Source organism: Rhipicephalus sanguineus, chromosome 2 (genome assembly GCF_013339695.2).
Source record: "Rhipicephalus sanguineus isolate Rsan-2018 chromosome 2, BIME_Rsan_1.4, whole genome shotgun sequence".
Taxonomy (NCBI): domain Eukaryota; kingdom Metazoa; phylum Arthropoda; class Arachnida; order Ixodida; family Ixodidae; genus Rhipicephalus; species Rhipicephalus sanguineus.
In genome coordinates, this window is record NC_051177.1 from 59,834,275 (window position 1) to 59,855,111 (window position 20,837).

Consider the following 20,837-nt stretch of genomic DNA (forward strand, 5'->3'; position numbering starts at 1 on the left):
TACCACTGCACTTGCTTACTGTGATGTTTGTCCGTGTAAACCACGACACATACTCAGACCCATATAACATGGCTATATGACCTGATTAATATGACCTCCGCCTGCTACTGACAGCCAAAGTTCCAGCGATCACATCAAGGTCCGCGGAAAGACTGATACACTTAACCAGACTGAAATAGCGTGGAATACTTGAGCTATGCTGAGCTTAGACAGAATCACAAATCACTTCGAATACCTAGAACGGCGTACAGACTTCCTGAACGCCGTTTCGAAGCTTCAAATCGAGCGCCATTTTTCTTCTTTGTTACCAGCGCCTCCCGGCGGTGACTCTCGACAGCAGTCATTTCATAGAAAGGAGGGCAAGGGGCGCCGGGGCGTTGTCGTCTGCTGCCCGCCGTGGCCGTACGTGAGAAGCGGCTTTCGTGAGCGGCTCGCTCGCTCTGGCCCCAGCGCAGCCTCGCCTCTTCTCTCTGCACACGAGGGAAGCCAGGCTACCGGAGAACCGGAGGGTGGCCGATCTTTCCTTGCTCGCGCTGTGGAAGAACGGGACCCAGCAGCGCACGCGACGCCAAACGTCACGGCGTGGTAGGAGCCGCACGCGGGTGTGCGCTCGCGTGACCGTCTCGCGCCAACTGCTGCCCAGCTATCTCTGATCCCTGGACTGCTCTACGGGAACCACGGAAGGTGTACGCTGCACCCGTGTACGAGCGAGGAACGCGGCGGTTTCAAATATTCGTCGGTCGTCGCTGGTGTGTGTGTGTGTGTGTGCCCGAGGCGGGAGTTTTTATCGTCGCATCGAGCATGCTGGCACTGGAAGCGATGTCGAGCGTGCGACCGCTCCACGCTTTTGCTACGCCTGTGGTCGCACGGGTGGCGGGAGTTCCGAAGTTTCGTCGATTCAACGACAGTGAGTACTCCTCTGGCTAAGATGACGCTTCCTGAAGCAGGGCGACAATTGTCTCTTCGCTTAAAGAATCGTGCCCGTTCATCAATGTTCGTCGAAATCTTACTAAAACAGTAAAATGTTTTACGTAAAAAGGTAACCAGGTGAGGCGTGGGAGCTGCCACGATTATTGTGTAACTGTAATTGGTCTCCAGTGCACTTATGAACAGCTCTTTTAGCGCGCTTCCTTTACCTCGAATGTCAGCTTTACAGCATCGCTAGATCAGAAAAGAACGCTTGAGCCGTGGATTTCAGAACGACCGTAGGCTGCTGCACGAATCTGATCACCGCTGATTCTGTCTCTCGCAGCGCAGTAAGCACTGTTTCGGAAGAGGCGAAAATAAGTTAAGCGCCATTTCTGCGAAGTAAGGAAGATCAGCAGTCAACAAAATATGGTGCATGTCTGTTCACGGGAATGTAGTACAGGTGCGAATCCCTTATCTTATGTTGCCGTTATCACATACTGGTACTCGAGTCGGCATAGCGCAGAAGCGAAATGTACTATACGAGTTAACCACGTTCCGTTTCAACATATTTTTTTTTGCTTTGTGATGAAAGCCCCTCCACCCCTTCCATATATATATATATATATATATATATATATATATATATATATATATATATATATATATATATATATATATATATATATGCCGTGCATTGACGTCGTATGCATATAGCCGACGATCGAAGCTTTGTTTTTTTTTGTTTTTTTTTCTGCTTCACGTATACAAGCCTGCTATCGTGCTGTTTCTACAACGTTCGATGCTATCAGAACATGCAGTACACTGGTGAAACGAACCACGCATGCATACTGCACTTCAAAAGTTTCCATACAACAACGCCAAATTTATTTTCTGTGCCTCCCGCGATGCACAGTTCGGGGCTCCGAAGCCCCGACGTTACGCTAAGCACGCCTGCAGTTTTTGCGAAAAGTCGGTACGAGGCTCACGTTTTCGTTTTGCGAGAAAAAAAAAAGTGACGAGACGCTGTCACCTCATCTGCGTGCACTCCTCAAAAACTGGTCCACCGATGCCGTCGTCGTCTAACCTTAAAATCATAGGCTCAAGACCGACGCCGGGCGCGTTGCGGTCGGTGACTGGACGGAGCGTTCGAAGGGGTTGCGTGAATCGTACCTTGGCTGCAGTGAAATTTTAGTTCACTGTACCTTGGCTAGACCTCAGCCACGGCCGCTACATAAAAAAAAAACAGTTTTTTTTTTTTATGTAGCGGCCGTGCCTCAGCAGTCACCATTTTCTGTTGCCACTTCTCCTGAAGTCCCCGTGATTGATTCTTCAGCTTGCGGAAGCGTCACGGATGCCATTTAGCTTTTCCAGGTTCGACTTGGCGAATACTCCCGAAGTACCGAATTGAAAGTGAACACGCTTCTTGCGCTTTTAAACGCTGAAGCAATTCACCTATACGCCTTTAAAGGACTGACCAGGAAAGCATCGTCTTGCCTGAGTATGGAGTTAGTGCTCTGCCTCGACTGGCAACACCGACATTATTCACTCGTAAAGCAAGCGATGAAATTTCTCGGCGAGTTCTTACCACGCATATCTCTCTTGAGAGGGCTTACTCGAGCGTTTATTTCAATGCACAAGCGCTGCGAGTACAGATCGCGCCGTCGTACTGAACAAGCTCTTAATATTACGGCGCCACTCATTGCCTAAACTTAACCAAGTGAAAAAAAAAAGCTCTCTGCTTATCGGAATAGACCTTTCTCAAGAAATCCGAAAGTACCTCGCGGTCGCGCGGTGCACTACGAGGAAGAGGGTATGTGAAGTAACACCTTAGGTGCTTAATCACTAATTTTCTTGAGTACGCGCGATATTTTCGAGAAACACTAATTCAAAGCGTGTCTTGCGTTCAATGCCTGCGCTTCACCATCTAGGCGGTTAACCGTCTTGGGTATATTCCAGTAAGCGTGTATACCAACTAGCCTAGCAACAAGTATTACTCTACATTGGTGCTCTTATGTATGCATTCAGCAGTCACTTGCAGCACTGCTTTCGGGGCTGCAGCTGTTGTTGTACGCCACCTTAACAGCGCAGGCACCTTTGGCATTCTCGAGTGTGTGCGATCGCAGACGCAAATGAGTTCAGCAATGTGGCAATTACGCGTGTTGCGTATCCCAGTAAATTTATGGTAAATTGCTTGGCTAATGTATACACGAAAAAGACAACCTCAGTCAATCACGGTACCGTAAACAGAGTCGTGCGCCAGATCCTGCAGGCTGCATGTCACTATATATTATCTGGGAATCCGGCCACATCACGTTCAGTACAGCTGGATGCAAACAGCGCAATGTACCAAGACGGGTTCGAAAAGTAACACGGCGGGAAACGAAGCGCTGTGTTGCTTTCTGTCTCCGTGTCGGTCGTGCTGTGTTTACAATCAGTATGGATCGTGCTGGAATCACTTGTTTGCGTGTGCGCGCGACGCCACGTGGGAGACGCGGCGTCTGTCACTGCATGATTGACCATGCGCAGAAGCTGTATGAGACGAGTTGCGAAAATTTACCACGACTTGACAGCGAAAGCCATTACGTCTGCGCTCTTTTAGCGTCTGCACTATTTCGACATCGTTTTCAAATACTCTTAATCGCACTGAATTAATCTGCAGTACTTTCGTATACTTCTTAATTACTCTCATTTGCTTAATTACATTCAATTTCTTCCTTATTTCTTGATTACTCCCAATCGCTTCTTTCTTCACTTTGTAGTGCTTTAGTGAACGTCAGGCGCCTTGTATGACTCGTGGAGCCACGAGGCGCGCCTGTTGCTTTCTTGCTTTGTTTGATTTTTTTCAATCATTGTGTTGACGCCGACGGTCGTTTCTCGCGTTGAATGAGCCATCCAAAGGCCTTCTTTCGCCTTAGTAATGAAAGGGGCGTCCAGACTGCGTTCTTGGCTCCGATTATACTGCGGTCAACCCTCAGTAGCATTGTGGTTGCAGAGGCAAAACTACGTACTCTCGTCAAGTTACTCGCATCGAGTAATTATTCGAGCGTTTAAAACGCTCATCGATGCCCACCCGCTCCGTAACAATGCTTCTTCAATGTGGACAGAATTTGCGACACATTGAGAGCATTTGTGAAGAGGCATACCGCAGCTGAAGCCTCATTTTCTGCGTCAAGGTATCAGCCATCACTTTTGGCAGCTAGTCACACATTCTGCGAAGTTTGACGTTTCCAGGAAGCGATAGTCCGGTAACACATTACCTCAGAGCGGAGCGCCTGATGCTCCATCCAGCACCTCCTCACAGGAGTCGTTGCTAGCAAACACACCGCTGTTTCAGGAAGCGCGTTCGTGTTTACATACCGCTCTACGTGAAATGACAGTTCGACTGCGGCTTTCGGTATTCGTGCGGATCGAACAGACGGAATCTCACAATAAGTCGTGTGCAAGGCATGGTCTGTAGTAGAAGAGCGCTTTGGAATATTACAAGCCAGGAGATTTATCGCCTAAAGTTACTGCATTCGGCACCTCATGGACTGTACAGGAGCACTGGAAGTGGTAAATGAATTTTATTTTCATATATAGGTGACTCCACTGTCTTTGCCTGTACAGCCTGTATCGCCGTCTTTGGAAATCTGTTGCATCATCTATTTCCACATGCTATTCGCCCGTTTTCCTATGGGAACACCTTCCGCTGCGGCAATTGTTCTATCCTGCTGTCTTCCCGCTTGGTAACCGCAGCCGCCCTACGCACCAGCGCCCCTGCGTTATTTAGATATGAAAATATAAAGAAACATGGACCAACGCTTCTATTGTTCGTCGCGATTACAACTTTCTCTGGCTGCCGAGCTATACGTTGGAATATTAGGAAAGTTGGTGGAAGATTAGCTAGTACGCTTACCTGTCTTCCAGGAAATGTCACAGGTGTCACGCTGACACCCGTGACATTTCGTTTTTGACGATTAAGTTGTTCTCTCTCTTTTTTTTTAAGTGCGGAGCACTTTAGAGGCCCGGGCGGTAGTATGCTGTCGTCGTCTCATGTAGCTTGGCGTAACGCTGGCAAAACCAGGTTAGCATAGCCATCTGTAGCATATTGAGGGCGCGCTCGCGCTAAGGGGAAGTCTTCTTCGTCTCTTTCCTCGAGCGCCTTGATGACATCAAGTGCGGAGCACTTTAGTGTCCCGGGCTGTCGTATGCTGTCGTCGCTTGGCGTAACGCAGGCAAAACTACGTATAAAAATAGAAACAAAGAGGAATCAAGCGAGCAATAGAGAGAGAAAGAAAGAGAGAAAATAGGAAGTAAAATACAGAAATAAATAGAGACAAAAGACAGAGAAAAAAAAACTGGAAAAGAAATAAAGAGAAAACCGAAGAGAAGCAAAGAAGGCTGCCCAGCTCTGCACTTCCTTCAGGCTTGGCACCGCTAGGGCGAAGCTGCCTTACTTTCTTCACCGTAATCGGCACAGATCTCACAAATGCGTGCGGTTCGAGGGAACATGCAAAGTCTTCGCTTCTGTAACTCTGCTGGCCCATTCCTGCGGTTTTCGTCAAACCAAAGAATTGACCGCACGTTTGACACCCATCTTCATCGTCTTCTTGCGTCACATCAAACGATAAACGTCCGCACATTGTAGTTATTGTGACGAAAGGAATAACTAAACTCCTGGGGCTTTCACATGCCAGCGCCGTGACACGATAAATGAGGCAAGCGGCAGTGAAGGATTTCGAATTTTCACCAGCTGCGGTTCCTTAACGTGCACCTCAACCTCAGTAGATTTGTATTATGCGCAGTTGTGCATTTATGTTTACAGTGTCGTTTGTTTTTCGTGTAGCCGCGTTACTGATTAGCTGGGGAAAAACAGCGCAATAAAGGACAAGGACGCAGGAACATAGTAGACTGGACGAGCGCTGAACAACTAGCTCAGCGCTCGTCCAGTCTACTGTGTTCCTGCGTCCTCGTCCTTTATTGCGCTGTTTTTCACCGGCTAAGCATGTACCAACTCGCCCAAATCATAGTCTTGCGCGTTACTGAACTCTTCGGCCATTTCGAGCGCTCCTGGCTTGTATATATTAAATGACCATCATATCATTTGGTCACGCGCATGCGCCCGTCGAATCAGATGTAATTTCTTTATTTGAAATTGCAGCTCACATCTCATTTTGCTAGCCCGTAATGATAAACAGCGCGAAAAAACGAGAGACTAAAAGGGGGAACCTGCACAGGGCAGGCGCTGACTGCCAACTGAAACGCTTATTGCATATGTCCGATGCATGCGTCGCTCAGGCCTCGAGTGACTTACTTGAAAAAGAACTCGACTATCTCAGCTTACGCAGATAGTTATCAATTTGCTGTTTTTGTTACTTGTTTTCTAGCCGGCCTCTCATGTACACGTGGAATGCAGCCTTGTTATTTAAGCATGGGTTATGCACAATAAGTGTTTTAGTTGGCAGTCAGCGCTTCTCCGGTGTAGTTCTCCCCTTTTTGTCTCTCGTTTTTTTTTCGCGCTGTGTGTTATTATGCATCCATACCAACTAGCCCAGCCCTCCGCTCTTTTGAACTTTGCTGGCGCAGCTGCGCGCCCGCTGAAAGTGCTTTATTTCTAAACGAAACGCTCGAAATAGCGCTTGTTGCCGTGTGGATGTAGCAACTTGCCGTTTGCCACTCACGAAGCGATAGGCAGCTTGCGACGTTTCACGCTTAAAACGAGGCGAACGCAAAAAAAAAAACGAAAGCGTTTATCGATCTCGTAACGCTTATGTTATATGTTATACGCTCGGAACAGGGGAACGTTATATTACTGAAACTGAACTAACCTGAGCGAAATAATCACCTTGATACGATAAAACCGAGTGCCCAGTTATTTGTCAGTCAGGTATGTGAATTGAGCAGCCAACTTAAAGTTTGTCGGGGCTGTGTCAGTGTAAAATGTCATCCCAAATGCCTCGTCGTCACGGCTGAAAGTCAACGTGGGTTTTCTTATGAACAACAATGGTATCAACCTATACGGATAACTGTCTTTAGTTTTGTGTGACTTTACGCGCCAATCAAGCGGCATATATATGGGCTGAAACAAGTTTCTTGTTCGCCAGTACGAACAAGTAATATGTTTTTATTGTTTTTGTTTTTTTTTACATCGAAGAAAAAATTATTTCTAGACGCTCGAAAGTGACGGCACCTATTTCTCGTCTCTTAAAAGTTCACTATACCGAAAAGATAACGCTGAAGTTAATTGTCATGGGCAATTTCGTTAACGAATGACGAAAAGCGTATATGCACACAGGTGCAATGCCACTCAGAGCGAAAAAAAAGGCATCAAGTACATATTATTTGCGGGCCTGTTGTCTGCAGATGCGCCATCGAGTCAGAGTACGGGCAGCTGCCCCGTGCGCGTTGATGCCATGTCCATTTGTTGTTCGCTTGACACTTGTCACGTGTCTTGATGAGGAAAACGATCCAAATCCAATATAGATCCGAACTTAATACATTTCGCCCTCCACCGAACATAGTACACAGAAACGGACGGGTGCTCGTTCATCATTCTTTTTTTAACGCACTCGTCATTGATTGAGCATTTCTATATAGCTCACTCACTGTTGCATGGCATGTTAAGCCGTTAAATTAATGTGCATCGTACTTCTCGCTTCCTCCCCAAAACAGCGGAAGTGCTTTGCGGAAAATTATGTGTACTAGTCAGCGCACTTATAGCATATACCTTATAAGCACACCTTACGCTTTGCGCTACATAAATGCTTAGAGAACCGCGGCATTGAACTTTGATACGTGTACGAACAAACATGACATTCATTGTGTTGAAGACGGCTGCGTCTTCGCTGTCCCGGTCTGCAGGTTGGATAGATGGGATAGTTGCAAACTTGACCATGACTGCGAAGAGCTGATGGGATGCGAATGTATTTCCATTCCAAGTAGAACAGCATCTGCCTTTCACAACTGGCCTGTAACGTATAAGGCTTTCTCTCGCCCTCTATCTGTCCTGTCAATTTTCAGTTTAAGCATGACATTTATCTTAGAGTTTGTCCGTTGCATCAGTTGTTTCTTTACAACCTTCTGTCACCTGTGGTGAAGGTTGCATGACACAAGAATGTGCTGGCAGAAAAAGTGCACGTTGCGCGATATTTCGTCTATACTGTATCGCAATATACGCATTTTCGTTGTCTACTTCGCGCCCGTTATTCCACGCGACGTGTTCTGCACCACGCAAAACCGGCACCGTACACTGATCAAGGGGTTCGGCGTAGCGCTCAATTAGCCACTCAATGGTACCGACGTCGACCGCTGAGGGCACTGCGAAAATGAGATGCATGCTAAAGCGACGTTACACACACACACACACACACACACACACACACACACACACACACACACACACACACACACACACACACACACACACACACACACACACACACACACACACACACACACACACACACACACACACACACACACACGCACACACGCACACACGCACACACACACACACACACACACACACACACACACACACACACACACACTAGGGCAGCAATAAATTTGTTGCAATTGCCTCGGCCGTTGTCAGTCGTGGACTCTGTCGCTGAAATGGTTGGACGGTGCGAGCTGTCTATATGCAGATATATACGAACATTCACCGCCTCGGATATTTCGATAGCGGGAACCATATGCAACAAAGTAATTGAAGATCGGCCTTTTTTTATTACTTGATTGTCCGCCAGTAACAGTTATGTTGCGATCTACTTGACGATAATATAATAATTGTTGGGGTTTAACGTCCCAAAATCACAATATGATTATGAGGAACGCCGTAGTGGAGGGCTCCGGAAATTTCGACTGTCTGAAGCTCTTTAACATGCACCTAAATCTAAGTGCACGGACCTCAAGCATTTTCGCCTCCATCGAAAATACGGCCGCCGCGGCCCGGGATCCGATCCCGCGACTTTCGTCAGCAGTCGAGCACCATAACCACTAGACCAGCGTGGCGGGTAAACTACTTGACGAATGGTTAGAGGCGAGAGTGATGCATACACGCTTGCTGAGAATTTTAACACGAAAGTGTTTTATGCCGGAGTCCACCAAGACTTCAGTGACGTATTTCCGTCACGGAAATGACGTCAAAAAATTTACACGATCAGATGGCAAAGAAAAAATGTTCCGTCAACGGGCATCGAACCCACGACCGCTCGGTCCGCAGCAACAGGTGCCGGGCACGCTGTCCATTGCGCCGCTGTCGCAGACTCTAGAAGCTTTACAAGCGCGCCTTTTATATCTACCACTCTCCCGGTCGGCGGGGTGGTGTTGCCCTCTCGGAGCGGTAAAGTAAAGTAATTCGTCATTACTGTGGCTTCCGCAATTAACACCTGCAACACGTTACACGTCCGTCCTATTCGGCGCGTTTTCAATAGAAGTTCACTCACGGCCGGTCTAGAGGCGCGCGCTCGCTCCTTCCCTTACGGCCTGAGCAGCCGCCGGGAGTACAACGGAACTTTTTCTATACGGTCACGACGGCGCGCTCCGCGTGAGGGCGTCGCGAGCCAACCGCCCAAAGCACGTTTCGCCGCATGCGCTTCGTGTTGTAAACCAGCTATGTCCGGCCAATTTCTCGTGCTAATTACTTCTTTCGGTTGTAGCAAGCGGTGAAGGAAGTACAGGTGCGTGTGGGGACAGTCTGCATTTCTCGGCACTCAATAGAAGACGCACACGCAGCGTCTTCTATTGAGTGCCGAGATGCAGGCGAAAATGCCTGAGGCCCCTGTGCTTAGATTTAGGTGCACGTTAGAGAACCCCAGCTGCCACACCAGTGGATTTTTGGTGGGCCACGCATATTTACAACGTCACAGAGGGGATTAGTCAACACCTGGTGGGGCTTCGTTGAAAGGCTGCATTGCTGAGTTCTTCACACTGTATGCGATAGAATACCGTTCTCGTTCGAAATGTGGATGCGGAATCCGCTTTTCCGAAAAGGAACGCAAGAGATCAGAGAACGAGCAGTCCTTTGTATCATCTTCTCCGTCAGCAAGAAGCCTATGATCTACACTACCCAAAGCCGGAGTTACTATCAATGCTGGACACAATTGTGACGTTCTTCGAGAAAGCAGTCAAATATCTTCCTCGAACGAAAATCCTCGAGACTTGTCAATGCCTTAACACACCGCGAGGTGGCTATCTTAGCGCAAGCGTCGTAAAAGCGTCTCTGCGACGCGCGCCTGCCTCACCTGGCTGTTACACCGCGTTCCCCGCTCGGGCGCTCGCCTCGAGAAAAATCGCGGCCGGGGGGCGGCACGACGCGCTTTGCGTTACCCTTTAGTCGGGCTAGAGTACTAGTCCGGACGTGGTGTTCAATCACATTTTAACATGCCGCGGGATGGCGACCAAGTTCTGCGTCCAATATGCGACGCTCTTCTGGCTATCACACCTCGTTCTCCGATTACGCTTTCAACCGTTAACTACTGCAGCTACCGTGCAAGGTTTTTTGTAATCATTTAACATGGACGTTAGTCGTCCGGATGGAGATGTACCACCAATCATCAATATACATTTTGCAAACTCTCTTATATAAATGTACACTAAACATTCAGTTACTTCTGTAAAGGCACGCTTTACTTTCGTGTTATTCCGATTCCTATGGCGGAGGGATCAACCATCTTTTACAGCGAAAGCTGTTATGAGATCATTTCTCCGGCCGTTTTTGGCGCCGTAGTTGTCCGCCGCCGCCGCCGCCGCCGGTGTCCGTAACCAGTATCGCTCGAAATAAGAAAAAAAAACTAGATAAGAAAAAAATTCCAGGACGGAACGAGGTTCGAACCTGGGCCCTCTGCGTGGGAGCCCAGTATTCAACCTCTGAGCCATGCCGGTGCTTGAAACTGCTTTGCAAAAAGGTCCTATACAGGCTTCATGTCGGGAAGGAACCACATTAGCATATGCAATATAGCGTGGTAGAAGATTAAAATAAGCACCAAGCGTCGCACAACGCGAATTCTGTAACCAGGCGTCAAACAATTGCGAATTGCGCAACGAGTAGGTTGTTGAATGCTTCCAACCCATTACAAAAGGGCTCTGCCATAATTATTCGTCGTCATCAGGCGCAGAATCAACAAAGTGCGCATAATCCCTTACATGCGTTTAGCAGGTACCAACGCTCTCTGTAGAATGACGAAAATGGCACAGTGCCTGCTGCCCTACTTCTAAAAACTTACAATTATTTATAGCGTAGTGGGTTCCTCGCAAGTGCACTTGCATTGGTTGCCAAGGAAGCCCATAAGCGCATGACCCACTTCCTCGGGGTCTCAGTAAGATTACAATGATTTATAGCGTAGTGGGTTCCTCGCAAGTGCACTTGTATTGGTTGCCAAGGATGCCCATAAGCGCATGATCCATTACCTCGGTGTCTCAATAAAGTTCTTCGCCCCCCCCCCCCGTCTCTCTTCCACGTCAACGTATACAGCATGACGGGAGAGGGAAATAGTGACCGGGCGTCACCCAATGCATATCACATAACTGGTGGGTACCTTTCTAGTGTACTTGTATTGTAGCCCCAAGAGAGCTTAACGGGCTCTAGAAACGCCGCTCTTCCAGCTTTCGCTGTGACTGTGCTGCGGTTTCAGCGCAGGCCTGGCGTTTTTTTTTAAATATTGATTAGCAAAGCTTTGGTTTGAGCCACTTGGTCATACATACTTATGCAAGCAGCTAGTCGTGAAGCAGACGAGGACAAAGCAAAACACTGCAGGCAAGACCAGCGCCAGCTACCGAGTAGTTTTATTCATTGCCGAACAAAGCATATATCAGTAATCACGCCATCGGAACATGAGCACCACCGTCAAAGCATCAAATGCTCGTACATGTACAGTACGGTCCACTGTTAAAGGGAACACTCCAATGAGCAACTTTCATTTTGTTGGTCCCCTAACTGCTAGTGGATGCGGAAAGGTTCTTCGTGCACGTTACTATTCTATCATTTATAAGAGATCGGAACTGTCACCCACCAGTAGTGTTATGCAAATCTAAGTCACTATGCTTTTGCAGGAGAGCGATATCCGGACATACCGGATATCGCTCTCCTGGACCCGCCTATACATTCTCACGTCTTTTGTGAGATAGTACCATACAATGGGCCGTAAGAAAGACACTTCTTTATCTAATGATGATATGAATTGTTTGCCGATGCGCTTCTCCTGTCTACAGTGTCTTTCTTGGACCTCGTCTGCTTCGCGCCTAGATGTTTGCACAAGTAAATTTTCTAACGTTCTATATTACGATTTAAAAAATTAGTCGCCTTTCGTTGGTAACCACAAAGAATACGGACTTGTGTGCACGTCACCATTCAAGTGCTTCCTTATCTCGGAAACCATGTTGCAACTGACAGCGCGCGACACTATGTTGCATTCGCTTGACGCTTCTCATTGGCCGTCTGCCAGGACGTGAGCCGCAGGCTAAGCGTGTAATTGCGAGCGAGCTCCGGGACGAGTGGCGAAACTATGCCGGAACGGCGTAAAAAATGCCGCGCTGTTACGAAGTGGGTGAGTGGAAGGGCTGCGCCTCCGGCGACATCCGTCATGCACGCTTTGATATTAATTTAAAGCGATAAGCCTTTTTTTTTAAGACACTTTTTTTTTGTTTTTTTTTACGTTTCGCGTTACTTATTGGTAAGATGGCTATATACTAGATGGAAACTGCCGCGCTTTCTCATGGATCTCTCATAAAGTGTCGTATGGTGAATTACAATGACGAATATTGAGCAACCGATCGACTTGGTCGAATGAGTACGTCGTTCTGGCGTAGGGCAACTCCTGTTAATTTAACGCGATTGAAACACGATCCACGTCGCTCGCGAGCACAGCGTGAGGGTCGTATAGTTGGTATACTAGAGCCAGTGTTATAGTTATGAGAGACACTGTGCGTGGTTTGCCTTTGTTATCTCTGAGCGTATAGACGAAATGTCTGAACGCCTTGGCAGACGAGTTGCTTCGTACGGCGCGACTCGGACACGTCCCGTCGTTGCCTCGTTCGCGGTGTCGTCTTTCGTGCTCCGCGAAGATCCTATGAGATACAGATTTCGGTGGCGGCGGCGGCATAGTTCGCGGGAAACCCGGCATCGGCGAGTGTACAGAAACGCGGGTGTATACAAAAATGGGTCCTTTGAAAGGTGCGCCGGTCGCGCGCGTATTTGTGTGCGCCGTTTTCTGATAACTGATGCCCTCTCGATCGTGGGCTTCTCGGCGACCAGCCGTTTCTGATATGGAAATCTGATCTTTCATCGAAGTGACTTGTCATTTCACGTTGCCACATTTCAGTGTTGCCTTTGATTGTAGCAACAGAAGTGTTTCGCTGCTTAGCATGCGGAGTAAAGTCCGATTCCCGGTATGGAGGAAGGAAAAAGTTGGGAAGGAGCATTGTGCAACGCGAGAGAAAGAAAGGAAAAGAGTAGATCATACACGCACACGCGAAGCTTCGCGTCCCCCCCCCCCCCCCCTTTTTTACGATAGGGGAGGGGCTCGTATTTTTTATTTTTTTTTATTCCTTAATCTAGTCGAATAACCGTTCAAACGTTTACCGCTCCGGCGTCACCGTATGTGTCTAATCTGGCACACTTATCACAACTCACCGGATACTAACTATCACTTTTGAGCAGCAGAGATAACGAAGCGAACGAAAGCCACGATCACATTCGCCACCTGTAAACTCGACTTGCTGCGCAACCAGCAGGAAAGAAGGAGGGAGGCAGGAAAGCCTTCTTTCCTGCTGGTTGCGCAGCAAGTCGAGTTTACAAGTATGAACCAACTAGTCTGCAAAGAAGTATTGGTGCAACATTCGCCACCATCTGTATACCGCGACGCCATGCCACCTGCAGCACGGTGAGCGGCAGGTCAGAGAATATAAAATAAAAAAAAAAAAGCGTGCGCGTATGGTGTGCATTCGCGGAGCAGCACTTGTGGAACGGGGTAGCATGAACCTTACATTTCCGTTTAGAGGGGTTTGAACCTCGTGCGTATGTTCGCTGTGAACGACCTCTCAATTTTAAACGAGGTGAAATGAACTTTTGCTGGGCAGCATGCAATATGTTCAAATGAAACGTTGAGCTGATTGACATTGTTTGGTACGATCGGTTTAATGTCATTTGAAGAGCGTACGTCCGGTCCGCATGAAAAGCTCGTAAATCAGAGAGATCGATGCTTTCGGTTTTGTGGCTTGGTGCACCACATCATTGAAGCAGTGGAACTGTATCTCACCATGTGCGCGTGTGGTATTGAGTGCGCCGATATAGGGGCGAAGTGTATACGACACTGCACGAATCGTTAAAAGGGACGCAGACACGGCGAAAGTTCCCTTATGATGACGCAAACGTGCTGAAAACGGCCGAATAAAGTCATTATTAGCGGGAATCTAGGCCACAAATGTATATATATATATATATATATATATATATATATATATATATATATATATATATATATATATATATATACGCTCGCTAAAAGACCGGGACTGTTATTCAATGACTGGGATTTATTGAGCATATGTTCTATGCATGGGCGCTGTGCGTTCGCTCAGAAACTGCGAGGTGCCCGTAATGAGAAATCGTTCAACAGGTTATGTCTCCTCAACTTCTGTGGTTGGAGAAGAATGAGCAAAGCGTGCACATACAAGCCGCTAAGGACGGCAGTTGACGAAGGCAAGTCCACTGAAGGCAGCTTTGACGAAGACAAATCCACTTGTCAGAACGTTGGCTCCAAACAACGACATAACGTGTTCAACGATTTCTCATCACCTCCGTCTTTTCCTGAACTTCTGTCCTGTTTGGATGGTGCTTGTGAGCAACGCCCACGGATCTCTTTCGGCAGAGTCATTGAAGTAGTTCTCAGTTTTGGTCTGTCCCCCTGGTGAATCAAATAATAAACATTGTTTATTATCCTTTGTATTTGATAGATGATTTTTTTTTTCAATGATTACCTCGGAGATGTTAGCCTGGTTCATCGCCTGGCTTGCTCCTCCAGGTTTAGAGGGTGTTGACTGTGGTATATACAGTGATCACATGTACACACAAATATGCACGAATAGAGTTCTTCATAGAGTTTCGTTAAGGTGTGGTCCTCAAAAACACCAACAGAGCTTTTGTACTGCGCATCAAGCAAGCGCTGCTTTGCCACGCGCCGAGGAGGTGCCGCAGCTTCTAGCTCAAGCCGCCGCGTTGCAAATGAAGTGATGCCTGTACATAATCTGTCGCTCTGCGTCATAACGGGAACAGTCACACAGAACCTGTTTTAAGTCTTTTCGAGTGTTGCATGTGGTGCACGTAGGATAGGCCAACTGTTTAACGTTGTACTTTAAGGTAGTTTGTGTGAGCAACGTCGAGTCTCAGCCGGTGAATTCGTGCAGAAAAAGAATGTTTCTGCAATCTCGAACAGTTAATTCCCGAATCGAATAGCTAGCGAAAGCGACTTTGTGTCGCGTACAAACAACAAACGCACTTCTTTCCTGTCCCGCACACACGCGGTGATGTAGGCTGTCACTTTTCTGACCGTTTTTTTTTTTTTTCCTCAGCCCATTAAGACACCCGCCTTATCCAAAGCTGTTGGGGCGTCTCGACGATTCTTTTCCGCCTCCATATTCCCGCGCTTCGCGATGCCTTCTGTTTCTTCTTTTCTCCTTCCGTGCCTGAGCGTCCTCGGTGTAACCTCGCCTCAGACACGATGCGGTAAACAGAAAGCGAGGGCGGGAACCGTCTGCACAAGGATAACGGCGCTCTTAAAGCCGCTAACGGCGACACGGTGTCGCTTGTCAACTATACTCCGTTTCATACACCAGGTGCAACGCTGTGGAAGCTATGCAAAAAGTTCGGCCAGCAAAACGTGTAAATCCGCGCGTCTTTTGCTTGGCCTCCGCGATTAGTTCCTGCTGCGCGCTGCCAGTGCTAATTGCGGAGGCCACGATACAAAAAAAGAAAGAGACGCTAAGCGATCCAGAACAAACTATCGACAGCACTGTAAATAACGGAGTACGTTTATTTCTTAGGCACAAATCACCTTCTTTCATTGTACAGCCTAAGGAGGGGAAGAAATCACACAATACGGGTGGTAAATTCATTGAACTGTTCTTTCGCGCGAACGCATCTACTGCAAGAAGTCTCGCTAACTTCCATGGCGTTGCACCTGATGTATGAAACGGAGTATAATGATGCAGAACTATCGATGGTACTGTCGATACTATCGAAAGCAGAGTCACTTTCGAACTATCGATAGTAAAAAACACTATCGATAGCGCTATCGATAGTAAATTCGATGGTACTATCGATAGTTTAAGATCAACAGCGCGAACTCATTGCAGAATAAACTTGGTTCCCCGCGCGCGTGATGCATAGTGCCGCCGGAGGAGCATGGCTGAAAAGGAAGAAAGTTGACATGCTTGTGTTCTTCACCAGAGTGCTTTCCTGACACATGATCATAAAGTCAAAGTGTTCGGCTGTGGCGGAAAGGAAGCCGTTACATGTGGTGGAACTGCGCGGCATCAAATTTATATTGCATCTTTTTATTTCAAAATAAAAAAAAACCATATCAAGGACGAAGTTTGTTAATTGTAAGGTGTAACTAGTTGCTTTTGGATATGAATTTATTGATGGACATATTACGCCATTTTCACTGCGGAAAGAATTTATTTCTCTCGCCAAAAATTGCTCATAAATTAAGCGAAGCTGGTAGTAGGCTATCGCAAATATTTTGTTAATATCGCCTGCCAGCAACAGCATCATTATTCACGCCACTATCGATAGCATTGTCACGTGGTCGTGACGGTGAAGAATGCTGCAGCAAGACTGGGAAATACGGATTTGGGCGAACTTGTGCCCAGAAAATCAAAACTCCAAGTACAAGCGATACAAGCTGCGCACTGATAGCAGCGAGAACAGTCGCCGGCCATCGAGTAATCTGATCATCGGTGGAAGGCCTCATCTTTTCTACATCAGTCATCGAACCTTCCAGCGTTGTAGCTGGTGCTCGTGTAAGCTCTTGAATAAACTTGACTATCCGCGCCCGGCGCATAATCTTAACACAGTGATCTTGCCCCCGTATTCTAGAACGTCCCTTCACCCAACGCTCCACCTTGACTTGAGAAAGTCGATGGGAGCGCCGTTTCTAGGTGAAACAAATCACTGCATATAAGCGATTATCTGCAGCAATTTCTGAGAAGCGCGGCGTCATTTTCGGTCGAACAGCGGCGCTGTGCTAGACTTGTTCAAGTGAAGGACGAAATTCGAATCGAGGAGCGTTTGTGAATACGGCGGTCAGACAATCGTGAAGCTTCTCAAACATTACGGCGCGGTCTACGTCAAACGCTGCTAACAGTTTTTGTGGGTGAAACCCGAATGCATCAATATAAAGCAATAAACACACGTGGCAGTAATATCGCTAGTTATATTAACGATGGTACTACCGATTGCACTTATCGATAGTCAGTTTACCGATAGTTCTGCATCACTATTGTCAACTCGTATGGCGGTTCGCGCGTGTAACGGAAAGGCTTGTCGTTCAGTCTTCTTTAAGGAAATGTTGCCGTCGATTGCCGGACGCAGTTGTAGAAACAAAAGGAGATAAAGAAAAGAACACATGAGGTTATACTTGAAGATACTCCCCTTGCGCGGCAGCAGTACTGTCCACGATAGAGCATTGCCCAATCGTTATCGATCAGCAGGGTTGTCACGCCAGTCGGTATCATGAACGTCGTTGATAGAAGAGATATGGTCACTTATGTGAGGCAGGTCATGCGCATACCGGACTTATTACACTAAAGCAAGGTGTGAGAGCGGGCTAGTTGGTATTCCATAATACTAAAACTTTAGCGCAAAACGAGCACGGCGGACAAAGAAACGGACAAAGCGCCTGTCTTCGTCGTTTCTTTGTCCGCCGTGCTCGTTTTGCGCTAAAGTTTTAGTATTATTACACTAAACTGTAATCCGAACCTCCACAATATATTAACTCTGCCGAGACCGTGTGACAGTACTCCAATCTGAGTGCCCTGCAAAAAAAGAAAAAGGGATACAACCAATGGTTTAAATGTTGGCCAGCGAAGCTGCTGTATCATCTGATCCGATAGACCAATGTGACGTCGCTTCGAACAATGAGCAATGCGCTGCGTGAAATGATTCACGCTAAGACAAATGAATGCGCCTTATGAAAGATTTATTGCTTTGGGACGATATTGATCAATACTTTGTGATCGCTATGATAAACGCTGTAGTTTTTTTGGATTTCTAGTTTGCATAGACTCTACGTAGCGAAGTTAAATTTATACACGACCTATGCTCAGCACAAATCAGGTCAGTTGCTAGGCGAGTTCTTCTTTTACATATGAAAGAAGACGTAGTTATGGTGGTTACACTTGATAAGCACCGAAACATCCAAATATTTGACAGCGACAACCATTAAAGTTTTTCAAGCTGTTTTATCGCTTGCCTGTCGCACTTATCGTCGTTGCCACAAAAAGTCGCCAAGAAATGAAACATTCTTTGACCGCCATCGCCGACTCTATCTTGTCATTCCAAGCTGGGGGTATTGCGACAAATCGAGCATCCTTTACAAACCCACAATGATGCTTTTTCAGGCAGCTTTTATGCTTCGCTCTTTCCTTTAAGCCGATTAGATTTGAGCCCACTGTTGATTCATGGTACTCGAGCTCATGTCGAGTAGCTGGGCATCGTGCCTGGTACGCCCCCGGTTGCTTGCGCCCACCGCCTTTTCTAATGGGTATATCGCGCAGACATGCGATGAGCTATTTCCTTTACAATGAACACGCGTTGTTAGCTGCGGTGAAACATTGCCCTCGCTAACGGATCACCCTGCGCACGCCTGTGGCTTCATATACGTATATTCTCTATGCTGTATCGTCCAAAGGTCAGGATTTTACTTTTCATTTACAGCACATTTGCTTCTATATACAGCAACGAGCCAACATTTGGGCGGCAGTTGTTTAATAGTTTTGGTGACCGGCGAATGCGCACTCTTTTCTGAGCAGCTGCGCAGTATTTCGATATATATATATATATATATATATATATATATATATATATATATATATATATATATATATATATATATATATATATATATATATATATATATATATATATATATATATTCTTTTGTCGGAATGCCGGTCATCGTTGGGGATACATGAATGATCCATGATTCATCCATGGGCGTACATCTGGTGGTTTCAATTACTCTACTTTCTAGGATGCCACAGGAAACTGGTGTTTGCGATTGCATATGTCAGGTCCGCTAAATTCTTCACAAATACTTTAATTAATTTGTCAATTTATTTCATATTGATTCACCCCTTCGTTCCTTCATTATTTCGTTCATTCACGTGTGCACGAGCGTGCGTTGGCAACCGTCATTTATTATTTTCCATTTCTTCCACTCTTTTTTTTTGCCTAATGGAAAATGAACATGTTCGCGTATGATGTAAGGTGTCAAGCGCTCATACTGACAGAGAGTAGGCAAAAGTAAAACATTGAAAGGAAGACTGTTACCATAATTTTTGCTATATATATATATATATATATATATATATATATATATATATATATATATATATATATATATATATATATATATATATATATATATATATATATATATATATATATATATATATAATGTCACGTAGCCGGCGGACGACGTTCAACCTGCCTTCCCTTGTGGTCCTTTGATTGGCCTTTCAGCTATAAACACGCCACGGCAGCATTTCTGTGATGCCGAAACGCAATAGCGCACATAGCTTCGGAACCCGTGAAAAAGCTCGGAGCCTATATAATTGCGGCAATTATTTGTTTAATTTTTTTGTCATTGTTTGTAGAATACCACGTTTCTGCTATCGACGGTATCGGCTACTCGGCGCAATATATGACACGTAGTGAACGCAGTTGTGTAGGAAAAGAGCCTTAATGATCCCTATAAGAGCTGAGAGGCCGTCGAAATTAACGACCTGTATCATAGCCACATTGTGGCTTCGAGGCGTGAATGGATGGATGGATGAACAACTTTATTTTAGTCCTTCGGTACGCGCGATTAGCGCGCAGCGTGAAGTCACATTTTTTTTTTATTTGTGTGGCTTCGTATAGCCTGTATATTAATAAATATTTCATAGTGCTGCGATTGGCGTCATATATATCACTTTCCATTTTTTAATTTATTTCCGTTGATTAGAAGCAACGTTAACGTTATGTAAGACTGAATGTTAGAGAGGTGTCTTTCCTAAAGTTGGATGGCATTGTGCAGGGGGGAGCCCGAAGAGAAAACAAGCGCGATTTGTCGAGAAGGCAGCCGGCTACGCTATAAGGGACTGCTCGCAAGAGGGTAGATGGCTCGTCTTGGCTAAGAAACGAGTGCAGCCGGATAATGCCGCCAGTGACCCATCGGAGGGGTCGGTCGAAACATGGATTAGTTGTGTACGAATGTCTACTACGAAAATGACTGCACTAAACTCTGAGAAGTATGTTACATGTGCCGACATGCAGCATTTAACAGCGACGCTGTTTAAGCCGGTTGTGTAAAAACTTTCGTGCGTACAAGTGTGCAAAAAAAACTATCATCATCATGAACGGGTATGTGCCACGGAAACTGGGCAAATCCCACTGCTCACCGCTTGTCCACTAAAAATGAAGGCAACAGACGGGCGGCAGACGCCAATTAAGATTTCTAGACAGACGTAACCCGCGATTGAGAAGAACTTTAATAAACCGTCTGGATTAACCCAGTGATAAACACCGTGGCCGTACGTTTCAGCTTCGCTGAAGCATAGTGCTTCATCGTTACGTACAACGAGAGAATACTAGCGAACGGGAAAGGCAACGGCGGCTGCGCGAAGACCCCGAAGCGATGGAAGCCCTGCGCGAACGACGACGTGCCCGTAGATCTGTGGGAGACCGA

General features: G+C 46.5%; 1 protein-coding gene across 1 annotated transcript in view; it reads left to right on the forward strand.

The window, feature by feature from the left end:
• Positions 1-440: 440 nt before the first annotated feature.
• LOC119383064 (uncharacterized) overlaps positions 441-20,837 on the forward strand; it is a 51,888-nt gene continuing 31,491 nt past the window's right edge. The window contains exon 1 of the mRNA XM_037651054.2: positions 441-907. Coding sequence (XP_037506982.1) covers positions 802-907 — 106 coding nt within the window. The 5' untranslated portion in view covers positions 441-801. The remainder of the gene's footprint in view (positions 908-20,837) is intronic.